This window comes from Tachypleus tridentatus, chromosome 1 (assembly GCF_004210375.1).
Source record: "Tachypleus tridentatus isolate NWPU-2018 chromosome 1, ASM421037v1, whole genome shotgun sequence".
NCBI lineage: Eukaryota > Metazoa > Arthropoda > Merostomata > Xiphosura > Limulidae > Tachypleus > Tachypleus tridentatus.
In genome coordinates, this window is record NC_134825.1 from 59,050,840 (window position 1) to 59,065,838 (window position 14,999).

Here is a 14,999-nt window from a genome sequence, read left to right on the forward strand (position 1 = left end):
TACAGTGTTCACCGAGGTGAATCGAGCCCCTGATTTTAACGTTGTGAATTCTTAGACTTACCGCTGTTCGAGCGGGTGATAATACAATAGGTATTAACGGTTATTACAAATATTGGTTTATATACAAGACAGAATTTTATAAACTTACAAACTATACTGAGTCTTCCTTCTCATCTAGAACTGAATATTTTATCGATCATTAAGGTCCGCGACGAGTAAATTAATTCTGAGTTGATAATGTTACATTTCGTTTAAGCTAGCTAGCTCGGTTGGCTTCGCGCCGCTTAAAAGCTAAATTTTACCAACGAAGATATCTAATGTCCTCGTAGAAATACTAACGACCGAAGATAATTCACTGAGGTTGCATGGTTTGTTATGTTCGAAATCTATAAAGGTTCCTGGTCAAATTCTGTAGGTTTGCGATTAATAAGCGTTAATCACAATTATAGCTTCTAAGGCTTATAGTATACTAATTGCAGCTGACCAAACAACAATAACTGTCTCTCGGCTAGCTGCTTTTATATGAATCATGCGAAATATTTGAATTTCCAATAATGTTCGAAAACACGCTAGCGTTTTCGTAAGACAAACATTGTTGATTCTTGCTCTGAAGAATTTTCTACGAATTTAAAGAACGGGCGGGACATGCGCAATACACATCCAACGATATACGTCATTTGCATCAAACTAAAATAAACGTAGTTACTAAAATAAATGCATAACAGTAAATCCGTTACAATATCAAATAAATATTTTCATTCTAGCGTGTTTTGCACTATTTAATCAAATGATTCATTTCAGCCAAAAATCGTGAATTTATTTTACTTTTAGTCGATAACAGTATTCCATAGCGCAATCATTCTTCTATTTTCATCCAACATGGCGCTCAAATTAATGCCATGTAACTTATGTCAGGTACTTGAATATATATGTAAAATGAAAAGATATTAGCTGGAGACATCAACTAACAAAGAAGTGGCTCTATCAAAGACAAAACTTTCACGAACAAAAAAATTAGAAAGACATGTGGACGGAACATTACCACGACCTCTTAAATTGAACACTCAACAATTTTTTTCAGAAGAGTTACTAAACGTTTATTAATAAATAAATAAAAATAAATCTGGTAAAATAAATATAGTAAAAATTAGCTTTACAGTCAAGCACGTTCATGTAAATAATCATTTTTAATGTTTTAATACACACCACCATTAAATGTGAAGGCAATTTGAGAATAGTTTCAAAAAGGATTATAAACATCTTTAAAACGTTAAACACATTAGTAATAAAATTAAGTTCTATTCACCTGTAATTAGGCCTGCAAACCTTTGAAGATTGTAGATTTTTTTTCTATTTTATTTTATTTTAGTTGTACAGAGAAGGAGGTTCTAAGTGTAATTTAAATGAAGTTTATTACTTAAAGCATTATATATACAAGTTGACTCACGTAATAGCACAGTTAAAGCTTCATGGTGGTATAAAACGTAATTTTATCACTAATAATGATTATTTAGAAACAATTCTAGGATGTTGTGATACATTTCTTCCATATTTGTAGTTTTCTAATGGTTGTTGTTTTGAATTAGGCACAAAGCTACACAATGGGCTATCTGTGCTCTGCCTACCACGGGTATTGAAACCCCATTTTCAGCGTTGTAAGTCCGAAAACATACCGCTATGTTACTGGAGGGTTTTCTAATTGATACTTTTAATTTTTCTGCCACATTGAGAGACGCGACCCTCAGATTACGAAGTGCACGCCTTAACGCGCTTGGCCATGCCGGGCCTCACTAAAATAATTATCGTTTAGTAATTCAAAGCCAATGGCTCAGCGCTAAGCCTTTTTGTTTATATTTGTTTGTCGCTGTTATTGTTTTCAATTTCGCACAAAACTTCTCGAGAACTATGTTAGCCGTCCCTAATACGACAGTTATTGATCACAGGGAAGGCAGTTAATAACCAACACCCACCACCAACTGTTGGGCTAATCTTTTACCAACAAATAGAGGATTAACAGTCACTTTGTAGCACCCCACGGCTGAAAAGACGAGCATATTCGGCGACGGTTCTCTCTTTGTATGGGTATTTGGGTATTGATGTTCATGTACCCAGGAGGGTTAGGTTTCGTTAATCTCTTCCTCCTTCCTTCAAAGTTTGGTTTTACGACTGTCAAGCGTATTTATATATGGTACACGAGTGCCAGAGTAACCCGCATTTACTCAGACCCCTTTCAGGGCAATGTCCATGCACAATCTATACATACACTTTGTGCAAATAAAACATTTCTTTTATGGTTCCATAGATTATTTGCACTTTCATCAGTTAGGTATTAACTATAAAACGTTTACATAAAAAAACTTTCAATGTTTTGTAATTAATCCCTAATCTAATGTGGAGTCTAGTTAACAGGTGGCCTTTTATTTTATTTTATTTTATTTTATTTATTAAGAAAATATACATTCACTGTGAACAGGTGCTTAGGTCTATCATCATCATGTAAACAATACCTGTCAAGTTCGCTCACTAGTTCATTTTTTCTCCAATTTTTATCAAAATAGTTTATTGTACTATGTAGGAGTCTATCTGCTATTGTTTCATGAATTCAGATGATGTGTGTATTGTTTGTTGTTTTGTTTGAAGTTATTTTTGCTTGATTTATGCATGAATTCAGATGATAGTTGTTCTTGGTTCTTACAAATTTTGTTCTAATATTATTTATGTGGTTTACTCACGTAAGTTGTGAGTCAAACGTAAGTCCTTAAAATTTTGCAGATGTAGCAGTCTGGAGTAGTTCTCCATTCATGTAGATCTGTTGTTGTGCTTTTTTATGTTTACTTAACTTAGTGAATATTACTAGTTGTGTTTTAGTTGTGTTTATTTTGATTCTATATTGTTGACAACATTCACTTATTCTATTTAGTTGTGGTTGTATGTTTGTGGCTACTATTGCTGGTGTTGGTGCACATTTTCAGATTGCTACATCGTCTGCGAACTGTGACGAGTATCCATTATTTTGACCTTTTAGAGGCATATCATTCACGTACATTATGAATAGGATAGGGTTAACTACCCCTCCTTGAGGGACATCAGCTTCTTGGGTGAAACTCTCAGAGAAGGTCCCTTCAACATTTATTCTACATCATCTGTTTTCCAGAAAGTTTGATAGCCAGCGAATAGTTCCCCGTGGTACTCTCATTTCTGTTATTTAGATACGGAGACCGTTATGTTATACAGTGTCAAATGTCTTCTCAATATCGAAAAAGCAAGCGACAGTGCATTTTCGTTTACTAAAACTATCTACAATTGCTTCTGTTAATTTAAATGGTCTGTTGTTTGTCTGAATTTTCTGAATCTGTTTTGTTCTTTTGGTAATTTTGATGTTGTCTCCAGGAATGTGGAGAGTCTGTTACTGATTATTCTCTCAAGAAGTTTTCCTACACAGCTGGTCAGGCTGATTGGTCGGTAGCTATTTGGGTTATTGGCTGGCTTTCCTTCTGTATGGAACACTAATACATCTGCATGCTTCCCAAAAACCGAGACATAACCAGAATATAATGATAGATTAAAAATTGCTGTGAGATGTTCAAATAATTCCGGAGTGCCTTTTTTAAAAGAAGAATAGCTTGTTTCCCATCTTCTCCTGGTGATTTATTTTTGGTGTTTGTTATTGCTTCTATGATTTCTTGTACTGAAATGGTTTGTAAGTATTGTGTTTGTGTTGTTGGTTTGATAGTTATTTAAGTCTACTGGAAAGAGTGGTTTGAATACTTCACTGTTGTTCATTATAAAGTTATTTACTTTATTATAAAAATGTGTTCGTGTCTGGGTCGTTGTTTGTTTTAAACGTGTTTTCAAGTTGTTGTTTGAATATTTTGGTTTTTTCTTTATTTGTATATGCTGTAGTATTATTGTGCTCTAATGGTGGGTATTTTCTTGTTGTTGTATCTCCGTTTGTTAGTCTTTTTAGTTGTGTCCAAAATTGTTTCTGGTCTGGTTTTTCATTAAGTTTGGTACAGAAATCGTCCCATTTTTTTGTTTTAATAATTTAATATCTGCTCTGATTTGGTTTCTTATTCTATTTATTTGTGTTTTTAATTCACTGTTTCTTGTCTCCATGTATTGTCTTCTTAATTGTCGTCTGTGCTTGATTAGTGTTAACAGTTGTTTATGTGGTTTCCATGCGTTATTTTTGGTTTTATGTTGTTTAAGTATTGTCTGATTTGTTGCGGTTTGTAGGCATTCCATAATTATTTGACAGTAATTATCAATATCTGTTTTATTTTTAACTATTGTTATAATTTTGTTTGGCAGTCGATGATCTAATTATTTTTGGTATTTTTCCTAATTTGCTTTTTTTGTAATCAAATTTTTCTTTTTATGTATAGTATTTTTAGGGGGGGTGAGATCGAAGACGCACCATATAGGTAAATGGTCGCTGTCTACATCTTTTCCCACTTGAGATTTTATCAGCTTTTGGCTATGTTATACGAGCTTAGGTATACGTCTCGTATGTCACTGGTATTAATGGCATACATAGTATGCGTATCGTTATTCAGGAAGGCTTCGGTGACGGGATTAGTTTGTTTGTTTTAAATTTCGCGCAAAGCTACTCGAGGGCTATCTGCGTTAGCCGTCCTTAATTTAGCAGTGTAAAACTAGAGGGAAGACAGCTAGTCATCACTACCCACCGCCACTTTTGGGCTACTCTTTTACCAACGAACAGAGGGATTGACCATCCTATTATAACGTGCCCACGGCAGAAAAGACGAGCATGTTTGGTGAGATTAAGGCTCGAACCCGTAATTCTCAGATTACGAATCGAGTGCCCTAACAACCAGGCCATGCTGGGCCTCGGTGACGGGAACTTGAGCCCACGATTCACAAATTGCGAGTCAAGCACACTAGCCAACAGGCCATCACAGAAGGTCTTAGGACTTGTAACCCTAAAAACCAGGTTTTGATAATCACGAATAGCAGAGCAAAAAGAGCACATTGTGTAGTTTCGTGTTTAACAACAAACAAACCCTCAATCGTTATTGGAGCAGTATTCGCAAATGACGAAAAAATATTAAATTTTGAAATATAAGAAAAAAATAGAGATTCACAAATAATTAGTAGATTAAACGACAACTAGAAGAAACTTCGTCAGTCTTAAAAGAACAAGTTTGTAATTCCATGGTACACAAACTATGTAAGGGGGAAAATAAAAGGAGAGCGCTATTTATGATTATAGAAACCTAGATCGTAGTCTAAAGAACACATTTAAAAATAAACACGTTTTAGAACTGCCGTACAAATATTATTAAGTAACGTACGAGCAAAAATTAAAGTGAGAAAAACATGTGTACGATGTATACACAAATAGGTTCCAGTTGAGAGCTGTACCATCAACAGAGTTGCAAAAGGAACAAATAGAAGTTCATTCCACGCTGAACAGTAAATAGAAAGCGAAACAACACAGCCGAAATGGAATGTATTTCGCTTCGTTTTTGTTACTTTTCAGCACAGAATTTAATAATTCGTGTACACAAATAGTTTTGTACTCGAATAGTTTTGTACTCGAATAGGTTTGTACAAACGGATAAAAACTTTTCTCCTACCAGGCATAGAATATCTAATTCATTTAATTCCAGGTATTGGTTGTCCTAAAATACTGCATCTCGTTGGTTGCAGGGAATAATTTAAAATCTGTAAGTTATGAAACAAGTTATTTCAAACCACTAATTGTTTTTGCCTCATTCTACAAGTGGGGTCGAGTTGACAGGTGGCTCTGAGAAGCTATTCCTAAACTTCTTTAATAAATAAATAATATATTAATTTAGTAATTAAACCTCCATTGCACTATTGTTTTATCTTTGAGAGTTTGTTTATTTGTTCTTGATGACGAAAAACGCACTTGAAATAAAAATGTATCTCAAAACGGCTGATATGGGTGTGTGTTTTCTTATAGCAAAGTCAGAGTGTGCTATCTGCTGAGCCCACCGAAGGGAATCGAACCACTGGTTTTAGCGTTGTAAATCCGCAGACTTACCGCTGTACTAGTGTGGGGTGCTGGTATGGGTATTAACACTTTTACTAATAAAGCAGAGAACAATGTTTCGACCCTTCAAGGTCATCTTCAGGTCTTCAAATGAAATAAATAAAATATATCTCAGAACAGATGGTATTGGTATTAATACTTTTCGAGATACATTTTTATTTGTGTTTTGCCACTAGCTGGAGAAAAGATATAATTAATTAAAATAAATTAATATAACTATTTACGTTGTTACGTATGTCAAGCGAAGTGTTTAAAGGTATTAAAAATTTAATATATACATGACTGTTAACTGGATGGCCAAAATACAACATTTTTTTACACATTTATCAGCTTGTAAATTTCAAGTTTTGAACAGAATTTCAAAAGTAAACGAACAGAAGAAACAGTAAATCGACAAATAGTCAAAATATCCTTATGTGACATAAAATATACAAAATGTTTAGTGTATGCAAACTTCTTGGTGGCTCACTGGTAAGTCAGAAGGCTTACAACACTAAAAACCGGGTTTCGATACTTGTGGTGGGCAAAACACAAATAGTTCATTCTATAGGTTTGTGCTTAACAACAAATAAATGATACTGTTTGTTAATAAAAGATCATTTTCCCCAAATCCTACGTGTTAGGTGACATAAAAATTGTTTTATGGCTTACAAATGTTACGTCAAAGTGATATAAAGTGATAACTTTTAGACTTATTGACATACCATTCATAATACCGTGAACAATAATAATATCATATGTGTCAACTGAAGCTAAGCATATAAAGTATCACAAATGTTCGCTGTATATTCAGCCAAATGTTTTTTGGTACTTGTGTATGTCGGCCCGGCATGACCAGGTGGTTAAGGCACTCGACTCGTAATCCGAGGGTCGCGGGTTCGAATCTCCGTCGCACCAAACATGCTCGCCCTTTCAGCCGTGGAGGTGTTACAATGTGACGATCAATCCCATTATTCGTTGCTAAAAGAGTAAGCCCAAGAGTTGACGGTGGGTGATAATGACTATCTGCCTTCTCTTTAGTCTTACACTACTAAATTAGGGACGGCTAGCGCAGATAGCCCTCGAGTTGCTTTGTGCGAAATTCAAAACAAACCGAACTTATATATGTGACGTGCTTGGCTTTCTCAGTCTCCTGCACAAAAGTTTGTAGTTAAGCGTAAAGCTACCTGACTGTCTACTGTGCTGTGCTACCCATAACAGGTAACTTAAACCGATTTTTAACGTTATAAGTATGCAATCTAATCATTGATCCACTGGAGACGAAACTGGACGTGAGAACTAAGTGATACAAATACCAGACTGTTAGAAGAGTACCAAAGAGTAATAATGTATAAGAAGTATATCTTATAAGCTGTTTAAGGTGCGTAAAATCGACAGATGCAACAGTACCAATGATTAGTGACGTATGTCTTCTGTTTATTAACCATACAAATTTATATAGAGCATGATATTATAATCTACATAAATAAATGTCAATATTTTTTCCTTACACGCATCCACATTTCTTGATCAAGCAGTATCAAACCTTAGAGAGAGAAACAGGATGACACGAGGAAGGTTATTTCCTATCTAATGTTGTATATTCCTCAGCACTAAAATGAGCAATGTAACCACTATTTCCTATCTAATGTTGTGTATTCCTCAATATTAGAATGAGCTATGTAACCACTATGTCCTATCTAATGACGTGTATTCCTCAGCATTAGAATGAGCTATGTAACCATTATTTACTATCTAATGTTGTGTATTTCTCAGCATTAGAATGAGCTATGTAACTACTATGTCCTATCTAATGACGTGTATTCCTCAGCATTAGAATGAGCTATGTAACCATTATTTACTATCTAATGTTGTGTATTTCTCAGCATTACAATGAACTATGTAACCACTATTGTTAAAATTCTTGAAAATACTATATCCTATTTTTTTAACTATCGGTACCTTTATATATCTTTATTGTACTTTTTAATGTTTATCGTGTTAAAAAAAGATAAAAGAACAATTTCCTATCCTTTGTTACAAAAAATTACCCCCAGTGGCTCAGCAATATGTCTGCGGACTTAGAACGCTGAAAACCGGGTTTCGATACCCGTGGTGAGCAGAGCACAGATAGCCCATTGAGTAGCTTTGTGCTTAATTCAACACAACAACAACATAATCTTTATTTCATCCATCCAACCGACGGGTATTCCAGCTAGGATAGTTCTATATATATATTTTGCATTAAAGTAAAAATGCTGTCGAACATTGATAGCCGTTCACTCATAAAGAATTTTGAAAAGTTCCAGAATTAATATTTATTACTTCTCTGTATTAAATGTGGCTACATCGCATGTGAACTCTCTACAATGTATATTCCGTGAATGCGGATACTATATTTTGATAGAACTTGGGTAGTAATTGTCTACATTTCTTAACGACTAATGAAATCAGCAGTTATTTTATGTCTATGAAATGATTTGTCTACGTAGTACAATACTGAGTTATAACATTGCATTTATCTTGTAGAATGTAAAAAACGATAAGAAATCGCATGAAGGACTTGGTACTTCAGACCAATATATATATATACACCTACATGATGTGTACATTATATAGATATTTATGAATACAGTAAGATAAGTTATGAAAAATAATGTATGTGTTCTGAGTTAAGTCGTTAAACTTCTGTTCAACACATCTAAACGTTATGAATCTGCTATCAGCAGGACTTGTATTATCTTATCACTGTTACACTAAAATACAAGTTCACGTACACATACATTTTTCTAAAAACACATATGACTTTTAAACATCGCGATACGCTGAGCACACGAACTTTTTACATCGAAAACCACGTTACGCAGACGAATATCTTAATTTTATGTCATGTTATTCTACTTTCCCAGGCCCGGTATGGCCAGATGGTTAAGGCACTCGACTCGTAATTCGAGGGACGCGAGTTCGAATCTCCGTCACACCAAACATGCTCGCCCTTTCAGCCATGGGGGCGTTATAATGTTTCAGTCAATCCCATTATTCGTTGCTAAAAGAGTAAGTCCAAGAGTTGGCGGTGGGTGATGTGACTAACTGCCTTCCTTTCAGTCTTACACTCCTAAATTAAGGACGGCTAAGGCAGATAGTCCTTGTGTAGCTTTGCGCTATATTGAAAACAAACCAAACCACTTCCCCAAATGAGTCATTAACATTTTATTGACAAAATCTCAAAATCGGTTCATAAAGAGAATCAGATCAAAGTAGACAAAAGCAAATAAACCAGTATATTATGAAAACTTTAAAAATAACAGGTATTTCTTGTCTAAACAACCCTTGGATTACGAATCGAGCGCCTTAACCACATGGCCATGCCGGGCTTAGACCAAACAGAAGACTCAGTATAGTTTTTAAGTTTGTAAAAATCTTGTATATAAACCAATATTTGTAATAACCATTATTATAAATTGTTTTGTTTTTTGTATACTAAAGTATATTTGTATTAAGAAAGAAAATTGTATGTATCAGTCATGTTGGTAAATAAATATCATAAATTCGATACGTATCGATAAATAATTAACTTCTAAATTAAAATTAAAATTTCTGGCTATTTGAAATCTTAATACGTAACGTTCATAACGTAATAACTCGGGAGACTCGTCCAAGATAAATTACACTATGTAACACAAATTTTATTCCTGGATAGTATGGGTTATTTCTTAATTGCTTATGCTGTAAAAGTACAGAAAACGGCCATTATTCCCTTCAAACTTTGCTTTTGTGACCTGGATAATGAAATTTAGAAATTAACCTATTTTCTATGTAAAAACAAACAAATTTGTACATTTTCATTTACATAAGGTCTGAATAAAACAATATATGAATCAAGATTTACATGTATCTATACTAAAGTTATACAAAAATGTTTAGAAATGAGTAGTTTCTCAAGGTTTGCGACTGTAATGTAAATCACTCTCACGTATCAGCACTCAAATATAGTCTTCCATCATGTTTTTGTTATACTCTCCTTGGTAGCGGTGTTCAAAGTCCAGTATATCTTGGAGGAAGCACTTGCCTTGCTCCTCTGAGTATGCTCCCATGTTCTACTTGTATTTATCAAGATGAGCGTCAAGGACATGAACTTTCAGGGACATCCTGCAGCCCATTTTGCTGTAGTTCTTCACCAGAGCTTCAACCAGTTCCACATAATTTTCGGCCTTGTGATTGCCTAAGAAGCCCCGAACCACTGCGACAAAGCTGCCCCAAGCATTTTTTCCTTCCTACTGAGCTTCTTGGGGAATCCCGTGCATCTTCTTTATTTATGATCCAACGAAGACACCAGCTTTGACTTTTGCCTCAGACAGATTAAAGATGAAGTCTCGGAAGCACTTGAAGGCTGCAGACTACTTATCAAGAGCTGTGACAAATTGTTCCATAAGACCCAATTTTATGTGTAATGGTAGAAACAACACCTTCTGGAGGTTCACTAGTGGCCCACACTTGACATTGTGCCTCCCCACAGAGAACTTGGTTCATTGTGGCCAGTGCTTCCTGTTGTAGTGTGCTGCAGTGCCCCTGCTTTCCCAAGGGCAAAGATAACAGGGAAACTTGGTAAACTTCCTTGGAGACTTATTAGGAATGCTACAATTTTGAAGTCTCCCATAACCTCCCAGCCATACTCATCATACTTCAAGGCTTCTAGCAATGTCTTGACGCTGTTGTATTTCTCTTTGAGGTCCACCGAAATATATTTAAATTTTAAAAGGTCTAAAATTTGTATAATATAAAATCTTACTATTCAAGCAAGCAAAAATTGTCCGTCTTACCTTCTAGAGTTTTTTTGCAGTGCTCGCAGGTAATATGAGGTGCCCAGGGTTTGTCTTGATCCCCGACAGGCATGCCGAAATGTGTCTTGTAGACTTCACACATCTTAGCAGATGATGTAACAGAGTACTCTTTCGCTCTTGTCTTGATAAATTGGCCACATGCATACAGTTACGACAGAAAGTGTTCGTACCCCTGCGTCGTGAGTAGTTTTTTCCTCATAACTTAAAACGTATCACGATTAGGCAATAGACGTATGTTATATTATAAATATTATGCCAACACACATCTACATAAATTTTTATGTAAATTAAACGACAAATAAACTGTTTATAAACAAATAACCAAAATTAGGAGGAGCAGAAAGTGTTCGTACATTTCAGAACGTGTGAAGAAACTAATATTCCCGTGAAGTTTAGTTTGGCGAATAAATTACATTATAGCATTCCAGAACTAGACACTGGGTTCATAATTATTGGAATTTAGCCAGCACAAAATGTACTTCCGACAATTTAGCGCCGTCTCCGTCATTGTCTGCTTGGTCATCATGGCGAACAGAACACAACTGTCCAGTGATTTAAAATAACGAATTATTGTAAAATACAAGTCTCGTGTGTCTCTCTCCGGTATTGCTACACAACTTAATGTGCCGAAGTCTACTGTTCAAAGCATAATTGCCAAGTTTAAGCTTACAGGATCAACTGCTAACCTCCATCATTCCGGACGCCCCACCAAAATTTCAGAGAGAACCAAGAGGAGTGTTCTCAGAGAAGTTAGTAGGAACCATCATTTAACACGTAATGACGTACAGAAAATGGTAAGGGAAACTGGGGTTGAAATAAGCACCTCTACAGTTACGAACATGTTGCGCTCTTCTGGGTTCAAAGCACGCCGTCCTCGTAGAACTCCATATTTAAAGCCCGTTCATTTAAAAGCACAATTGAGGTATGCAAGAAAGCATGTAGATAAACCCTTTACCTATTGGAAGAGTATTCTTTTGTCAGACGAGACTAAAATTGGGCTTTTCGGCCACAATGATGTTCGCAATATTTTCCTTAAGAAGGGGGAACGAAATCTTCCAAAGTACACCGTCCATACAGTTGAACACGGAGGTGGTTTGATCATGTTATGGGGTTCCTTCAGCTCTTCTGGTGTAGGCAGCCGTCAATGGAATCATGAAAAAAGAAAAGTACGTTGATATATTAGGCACTTATATCAAGAATGATGCTCGAAACTTGCGGCTTGGGCGTCTTGGATCTTCCAGCACGACAATGACCCTAAGCACACATCGAAATATGTGCAATCCTGGTTGCAGAGGAACCATATAAGCGTTCTGGAGTGGCCATCGCAGTCAGCCGATCTCAATCAAATTGAAAACGTTTGGCATGAGTTGAAGACCAGGGTTCGTCAGCGTCATCCGAAAAACTTGCAAGAGTTGGAAGCCTTCTGTAAAGAAAAATGGAAGAAAATACCAGTCGAGTACTGTCAAAAAATCATGGAGGGCTATGGAGACAGATTGCGCCAAGTAATTCATCTGAAAGGCTACACAACTAACCATTAAAGTAGACGTACGAACACTTTCTGCCCCTCCTATGTTTGGTTTTTTGTTCATAAACAGTTTATTTGTCATTCAATTTATATAAAAATTTATGTAGACGTGTGTTAGTATAATATTTATAATACACCGTAGTTTCATTATCCTAATCTTTACGTTATGAGGAAAAACTACTCACGACGTAGGGGTACGAACACTTTCTGTCGTAACTGTAACAGAATGCGTCTGGAAAACGCTTGCAGCTACTTGACGTCATCTCTGATATAATCAGATAGGTCTATGTGTTCACTTTGGCAGCTGAAACTAAACTGAAGTGGTGAGTTGTGAACCCCTGTATATACATACATATATATATTACTATGGAAAATTCTAAAAAATCCTAAAAGGTTCTTGAAAATTCTCGTAAGTCCTACAACATTCTTGAAAATTTTCGTAAGTTCTACAAATTCTAGAAAATTCTTGTAAGTTCTACAACATTCGACAAAGTTCTTGAAAATTCTTGTAAGTTCGAGACAATTCTTTATCAGCTACTCAGCACTGATTCTACCTGGAATATTTTGGAAAATGGGTAAATTTGAAAACTTCATTACCCAGGTCACAAAAGCAAAGTTTGAAGAGAAAAATAGGTCTTTTCCATTTACTTTAGGCGTAAGCAATTGGGAAATAACACTTTCTGCCCAGGAACAAGAAAAAGTAAAAATTTTCTTACATGGTGTTATAAGACTGTAACACAACCTTAAAGAAATTAATTTACGATTTTTGGGAGAGCAGTTTATTTCTCAGAAGTATTAGGGAATTAAGATTTTGTTAGGGAGTTACAAGAAGGCATACGTTATTTATCTTTGATTTCACTGAATTTGTTTGTTTGTTTGTTATTCCAGGTCTGTCATTCTATTTTTATTGTATACATTCGTTTATTTTTAGGAACTATCCTTAGGGTTTTCCTATTTTTGCTTGAGATTTTAAGATTCACAATGTTATTTCTTATTTATCTAAGATTTTTCGGTATTTTTGGCTTGTCATTACACTTTTAGTTTGTATAATAGTTGATGTCTACGTATGTGTTGGTGTGTGAAATTTCACACAAATCTACACGAATACTATCAAAGTTTGTCGTTCCTAATTTATAAATGACAAATTAGAAAGAAGACCGCTAGTCAACACTACCCACCTCAGTTCTTGATTACTTTTTCACCGGACAAATGTAACACCTTTACAGCTGAAATAATGAGCATATTTAGTAGTGGGATTCAAACCCATAACCCGCCGGTTGCGATTTGAGTGTCTTAATCACCAGGTCCATTTAAAAGATTTTTATTAAAGATTTTAAATTTCAAGTTTCACTTTTTTTTATCGATATAATAAATGGACATTATATCGTGTCATTCGTTTTGGTCTATTTCTCTTCCGGATGTAATTAAAATATTACGTTTCGGGTTTTATATTTTCCTGGGATTAAAAAAAAATGCACTAGCTTAAAGAAATGATGCGCCTTATATTTTCCAGATGCAGAACACTCAACATTACACGACACATTGTCTTTGTTTAGTTTTTTAGTTCTGTTGTAGAAGCTTCTCCAAAAATATTAAAACTTGTACAAATCCAAAAGAAAAAAACGTTACCATCTTGTAGGGGTTTCTGGAGAAATCACTAAAACACGGACGTCTGGCAACCCTGTCTCTAGTGGCTTACAAAATATTCTTTATTTCTTTTAAAATGTAAGACTATACTAATAAGTACAATTAAACATACAGTATACTATCTGTGTTTCGAAATAAAAAAGATTTACACACAGAATATAAGGTATTGAAATTTTACTTTATAAATGTAAAGCAGTACCACTGCCATCAAAAGTGTAGACTCATGATAATATCTTAAAATATACGTGATATTTACGTGTAACATTATTAGGCAGTTTTAGTTTGTTTGTTTGTTTTGGAATTTCGCACAAAGCTACTCGAGGGCTATCTGTGCTAGCCGTCCTTAATTCAGCAGTGTAAGACTAGAGGGAAGGTAGCTAGTCATCACCACCCACCGCCAACTCTTGGGCTACTTTTTTACCAACGAATAGTGGGATTGACCGTAACATTTTAACGCCCCCAAAGCTGAAAGGGCGAGCATGGTTGGCGCGAGTCGGACGCGAACCCGCGACTCTGAGATTACGAAGCGTACGCCTTAACGCGCTAGGCCATGCCAGGCCTGGCAGTTTTAGCAGTAAATTAGATAATCAACAAGTTCCACTGAGAAGAAAATAAGTAACAAGACTATTACATTAAATTCATTAGTTTAAATGTTAAGTTAAAGATACAATAACTAAGGTTATAAATTAATAAATTGTAATTATTTTATTGAATAAAATATATGGCACTGACCTGTATTAAAACAGAAACAAAAAAGGGTTAAGCTAACAGCGTCAATGAAAAAATGATCACAATTCATTAGCATGAGTAGCGAAACGATCGTAGAAACGTTTTAAATATTTCATCGTATTTTATGCTATCTTAATGTTTCGTTTTCACGCCTTCACCAGAAGCATGAATTTTCTATAACGAACTCGTATTCTGGAGCTCACCTTCGTTTCATGTATTCATAACTTTGTGTATTACA

The 14,999-nt window shown here is 35.2% G+C and overlaps 1 protein-coding gene across 1 annotated transcript in view; it reads right to left on the reverse strand.

Annotated features, from left to right (window-relative positions):
* The window catches only part of LOC143249556 (uncharacterized), a 32,223-nt gene extending 18,187 nt beyond the window's left edge, over positions 1-14,036 (reverse strand). Inside the window, exon 1 of the mRNA XM_076499615.1 lies at positions 14,015-14,036. Within this exon, the coding sequence (XP_076355730.1) occupies positions 14,015-14,017 (3 nt within the window). The 5' untranslated portion in view covers positions 14,018-14,036. The remainder of the gene's footprint in view (positions 1-14,014) is intronic.
* Positions 14,037-14,999: the final 963 nt, after the last annotated feature.